The 6010-nt window shown below is 41.4% G+C and overlaps 1 protein-coding gene across 1 annotated transcript in view; it reads left to right on the forward strand.

Moving 5' to 3' along the window:
* Positions 1-6010, forward strand: part of CHD1L (chromodomain helicase DNA binding protein 1 like) — a 22439-nt gene that overhangs the window by 6138 nt on the left and 10291 nt on the right. Inside the window, exons 7-12 of the mRNA XM_031056659.1 lie at positions 940-1102; positions 1519-1674; positions 2778-2870; positions 3312-3408; positions 4748-4821; positions 5913-6009. Of these exons, the coding sequence (XP_030912519.1) occupies positions 940-1102; positions 1519-1674; positions 2778-2870; positions 3312-3408; positions 4748-4821; positions 5913-6009 (680 nt within the window). The remainder of the gene's footprint in view (positions 1-939; positions 1103-1518; positions 1675-2777; positions 2871-3311; positions 3409-4747; positions 4822-5912; position 6010) is intronic.

A 6010-nucleotide genomic window follows, 5' to 3' on the forward strand; every position in this document is an offset into this window, starting at 1 on the left:
CAACAAGAGGCCATCTCCAGCTCTGGCAGGGTGAAGGAGCCCTTGCCTAGCTCATGAGACCTCATGTGTTGTACTGCTGACTTCCACTGTCCCATTTAATGGAGCCACCCTTGTTTACAGAAATTAGGAGAATTGCTCCAGCTTCCAAAGCACATGGTCAGAGCAGCCCAAATGCCTGAGTGAGGGCTACACTTTTTGTCATGCCAGTGAAACATCTGTGTTTGGTGTGTGCTGGCATCAGCAACAGTGTACTACAATACACCTTGGAAAATAGGGGGTTTTATTGAATTCCTGAAAGTCTTACATATCCTGAACATATTGTCCCTGATGTCTGTAATTCAGGAGCTTTGGTTATAATCACAAAAAAATAGACATGATTCACCTCATCTCTCTTCCTAACCTATTTTCTATTACCAAACTTGAGAGAAATTTGTATCTTTCCAAAGGTAAACTTGTTTCTCAAGTCTCTTTATGGGGATTACTGTGAGCAGCATGGACCTGATAATGTTCCTGTGTTTGTCAGAGTTACTCAGCAAACAGAAGTGGAACTTAGTCTGACGCAGTTTCATTTCACTGATCTATTCCAACTGCATTTTCCAATTATCCCTCCTTATCTAACAGCTAGTGTGTGGCATTAGACTGTAGACTGCATGGACCCGACATTTTAATGGAGTCTGTTTTGTACTTTGTTCTTATTTTGCTTACACTGAATTCCTTGCACTGGTGCCAGCCTAGTCAGTTTGGAGCTGTTTAGCTGTCACACCATACCTCGTGTTTGGATGGTTTTGGCAAATCTGCAGCATTCTGCAAGCAGTTCTGTGCTGCCACTCATCTTCTAAGTTAAACCTAAGAGTGGTGTGGGTGAACTTGTATATTAACTAACTTTTCATTACAGATACTTTTTCCTAATAATTTTGTTTTATTGCTGGTTTTTTTCAGTTCTCAATAGGCTTCAGCCTGCTACTCACAGGCACTCCAGTCCAGAACAGCCTCCAGGAGCTATACTCCTTACTCAGTCTTATTGAGCCTGACATCTTTCCTCAGGAAAAAGTGAAAGAGTTTGTTGAGTATTACCAAGTTATTGAAAAAGAGAATGAGCCAGGTCAGTAATAAGCAACATTGTGTTTCAATCAGAACCAGCTTTTATCCTGACTAGGAAACAACCATGTTGTGTCCTCTTTATTTGCTTTCTTTTAATGGTGACAAGCTTTAAAACCAAGCCACAAAAACTAATGATTACTTTTAAGGCAAGAGCTTTCTTAATGTAGCTCCCAAGTGTTCCAGGTATGCAGCTATGTTTTGGTTTCTCTTTTTGTAAAATGTGGCTTAAATGGTTTCACCAATAGATGTGAGATTCCTTTTACATTTATATTGAAAGTGTACTTCTGAAGGTACTGTATGAATTCCTTACCTTTAACACAGTATTCTCCTCTGTTATTGTTGTGTTTGGGTGGGGTTTTTGTGGGTTTTTTGTTTGTTTATTTTTGTTTTTTTTAATTTCTCCCTGCCTCTGCATAGCCAAAGAATTGCACAGTCTTCTGCAGCCATTTCTGCTTCGGAGAGTCAAATCTGAGGTGGCTGCAGAGCTGCCAAAGAAGGTGGAAGTGGTTCTGTACCATGGAATGTCAGCTCTGCAGAAGAAGTACTACAAGGCCATTTTGACAAAAGATCTAGGTAACTGGGCATTTTGAAGTCAATAAATTATTTTGAAAAGCAAAACTAATTCCTGTTGTACATGCAAACTAATTCCTATTGTACATGCATGCTCTGTTGTAAAGAAGCAGAAGTTACTTTGGTCTGCAGAGTATGTACAGAATAAATATGCCAAATTTGGGTTGCTTAATTTTTGATTTTAGCTTGTGGCAAAATAAGAGACATATGAGTTGATCTATTGCTCAGGTATTGTGAGGTAGGAAGTGTCAGCTTGAGGATCTGCTTTGGGCAGTCTCAAATTAATTAAAGTAATTAAAGATACTTATCACAAGGTAAGCCTGCTCCTACTTCATGTTTTTATATTCAAACAAAAGGGTGGTACAAGAAATTTTGGATCTGTGGTTCTCTACAAATTTTCTAATAGTAGCACAGATGCCATAATGCAAATTTCAACCTACTGGATGCAGATAGGAGTTTTATGGGAAACTGCAGGTTATGTAGACAATGCAACCACTACCATCATGTGACTTGTGAGTGCTTATTTGTTCTAGGAAGATTAAAACTGGAGAGTTGCAGATGCTTTGTTCTTCTATGGCTTTCTAGCACTTTGCTTGAACATCATCTGGAAATCTGAAACTTCCATCTTCTACTCTAATCAGCATATGTGCATGCCTTTTTTTTTTTTTTGTTCCTCACAAAAATGCAACAAGGAGATCTCATTGCCCAGGAGATCTTGACTGTGCTCTATATTTTTTTTTCTGAAAATGCAAATGAACTGCACCAAATTTCTTTCACTTATTTTGATGATTTCACTCAGAAAAATTACAGTGACCTTTTCCAGGGAGTCCAGAAAGTTCAGTGAGTCTGACAAGACAAAGTAATGCTTACCAGGGTCTTATTTCTAAAAAGCTTGTCCAAAAAGTGAGGGAAATTTTTTTTGGCGCATGAAAACAGATGTATTAGTCTTGAGATGGGAAATTCAAATCCAGATGTGATTCACAGAGAGAAATACTCCACTGTTGAAGCACTTTGGAGCAGTGCTTAGTACCAAGAGGTTCCCAGTCACAGACATTAATAGAGCATGGGCTTCCCTGCTCTTTTTTTTTCTCTGCTCTTTGTTCCAGATGCGTTTGAAAATGAAACGGGAAGGAAGGTTACACTCCAGAATGTCTTAATTCAGCTTCGGAAGTGTGTTGCCCACCCATACCTCTTCAATGGTAGGAAAGCACTGTTCTCTTTTGGAACAGAAAAAATCACTTTCTTGATTTATACAGTGGTTTTCTATTATTAGTGTGATGCTTAGAAGAAGCAAGTAATAAACACTCTTGTACTTGAATCAGTAGCAGCTGTGAGTTTGTGACCAGTTCCAACACATGACAGTTCATCAATAATGACAAACAAAGTAGGAGACTGTGTGAAGTCTGAGTTTCAGACTGCAGCTTTCTATTTCTATGTCTTCTGTCATCTAAAGCAAGAAATCACAATGCTTTGTGAACTACTGAGGGTGTAATTTGGAGATACAGCAGGACCATCACATCTCAAGCAAGCCTCGTGTGGCTCCGGTCAGCAAAAGTGACAGTGCAGACACACTGAGGCTTACCACAGAGTTGTTATTTCTCTGGTATTAACTGTGCTTTTGAAACTCCTTTCTGTTCCAGGTGTTGAGCCAGAACCCTTTGAGATTGGAGACCATATTGTTGAAGCCAGTGGCAAGATGTGTTTGTTGGATAAACTCCTTTCATTCTTGTACGCTGGGTATGTCATGTTGGGATGGGGTTGACATAGGGAGAAAAAGTAAAGTGGGAAAGCAAACTATAGTATTTAGCCATAGGCTGAGCAGTTATTTTTCACAACACAAGCACTGACTTATTTATTCCACATTACTCACTACCTGAAAGAAGTACAACAAGCTGTATTGGAGCTGGTAGAGGAACCTTGAAGATTACTGCACACTGCTATGTCTGGCCAAAGCATCTTGTATTCAGCTGGGAGCAGGTGTGCTAGCAGTATTGCTATTGTTGTTATATTATAGGAACAGGGATTTTCAGGTGCATTTTCACCAGCATTTCTCAAAGCACTTGACTAATTCTCTCACATGCTCTCATATTTGCCATATTTGAGAGCCTGGGACAATAACCATATGACTTGGTATTCAGCATATCTGCTTTGATTGTGAGTTTCCTGAGAGTGGTTTCTAATGCCTCAGTTGAGTTCCTTTGTGCTAGCTACCTGTGTGCACCTGGGAGGCACAATCCATGGCAAATGGGAAAAAGAAAAACCCAAGGATAAACTGAAATTTCAGAAGTTTTGGGATTGGTGTTCACAACCCCTTGTGAGTTCAGAACTCTGGTGAGTTCAGAACCTGGAATCCAAAGACTAAAGGAAAGAGCTTCAACAGCCCTTGTGAAGTTCTGATGTGATTTTGTTATCTTTATCCTGCTGTGTAGCACCTTGTGAGTGGCTGCCTCTCCACTGAATGTGTTTGCTGCAGGACCAGCCCTGTGCAAATTCTGGACTTAAAAAAATGTCTGTGTTCTGCTCTAGGATGAAGTCTGATTTAAATAGAGCACTGTCTGAGGCCTAGGGCTGGGAGGGAGGAGAGCTGATTTCTTAACACACCTTTGTAGGTAGAGCTTGATCTTTGAAGGCTATTTGCTGGAGAAGGAGATGTTCTGCTGTCACAGAGATGCTGACACTACATTTTCCCAGTATTTCAGATGCATTGTAGTGTGTGATTTGAGATGCATTAGTGTGGTGAAGAAGACCTCATCATGCTAGGCTGAAGCTGGGGGTCCTTTTAGACAGGCTCCTCACCAGCCTGTATCCAGCCAGCAGCAGAGCTGTACCAGAGCCCTGTTACTTCTCTGGCTCCACACTCTAGACAGGGCAAATGATGATGGCAGATAAAGCTTAACTGATTGCATTTAGATGTGGAGCTGAAAATGTGTGGTGAGGGAATAAGCTGTGATTCTGGGAGGCCTTGCTGTGTAACAGGGACTGATAATGACTGGTTAAGCCATTGTGACCCCCCAGCATGCTGTGAAATGCTGTCACGGTGTGCTGAGGATCACAGGGTTTTGTGTTCTTCTTGCAGAGGCCACCGTGTGTTGCTCTTTTCTCAGATGACTCAACTGCTCGATATCCTGCAGGACTACATGGACTATAGAGGTATGTTCTGCACACTTTGGTAGGAGAGGGCTTATCCTGCTGATCTCTGCCAGATAGTGTTCCTGTGATTTTGGTTGATCCACCTGGGATGGATAAAGGAATGTGATGAAGATTTTTTGGTTCTTAGTAGACAGGGACCATTTTCCTGCAGCAGCTCTGTGAGTTGGAGGGTCTTGAGTTCAGCTCTTTGCTGTTAGCAGCTTCCTGAAATGAGCTGGCAGTTAAGTGTTCTTCAAAGTAGCTTTTGTGCCTTGATGAAATGGAGCTAACGAACAGCTAGGTAGCAATGTTTCATTATATGCCTGTGTTCACGTGTGTACCTGTGTCCTGAAGTAATTGCAGTAAAGGCAGTAGACTTGCTCTAGATTCACTTTGTCCAGCACAAAACACAAACTGAGCCACAGTTATACCAGGAAATTAATTTTTGATTAAAACAGTTGTTGACAGTGGGGCCCCAACATGTCTGAGGGCAGGTTGGATCAGACCATTTTTGGCAAGGTTAGCAATGTGTTCTTGGGACGTTTTCTTTTGTGTCAATCCACGTGGCTCCATGCCTACTTAGGATTTCCCATGAAAGAGGCTTTTGTTTGGTGTTTATGGTTTTGGACGACTAATAATGTAGGATAAAGCCAAATGTAGTGCCATATCCCATACTACACGCTCACAGCAAAGCACACTGAAGGCCGTGGGAGTTTGGATAAGGAGGATCTGATGGTTCTTGGCCTGCTTTGTTGGGCCAACAGCCAGCACAGCATAGTCTGAAATGGGACTGTGTGCTAATGTTCTTTTACTTGGGCTCTGAATTTTCCTGTTGTGTTTCCAAGCAGTAAATTAAATGCTAGGAGTCTCTGCTTCAGAGTCAGCTAAATTACTCTTTACCAACAGTTAATCTGGAAGTCAGGGTCATTGCCTCAGTTTATACGAGGTTTAACTGGGAAAAAATGAAGGAATTGAAGGCAATTAAATGAGAACCAAGCCAGGAGGATATGGCACAAAAAGATTCAGGACAGCAGTGAGACAACAGAGAATGAGGTAAGAGGGTAAGAGCAAAGGCAAAGTTTCAGAAACATTTATGCTGTTTATTTGGAAAGGCTACAGCTACGAGCGGCTGGATGGCTCTGTTAGGGGTGAGGAGAGACATCTTGCCATCAAGAACTTTGGTCAACAGCCCATCTTTATCTTCCTGCTG

The sequence above is a fragment of the Geospiza fortis genome, unplaced genomic scaffold, assembly GCF_000277835.1.
Source record: "Geospiza fortis unplaced genomic scaffold, GeoFor_1.0 scaffold1, whole genome shotgun sequence".
Classification (NCBI taxonomy): domain Eukaryota; kingdom Metazoa; phylum Chordata; class Aves; order Passeriformes; family Thraupidae; genus Geospiza; species Geospiza fortis.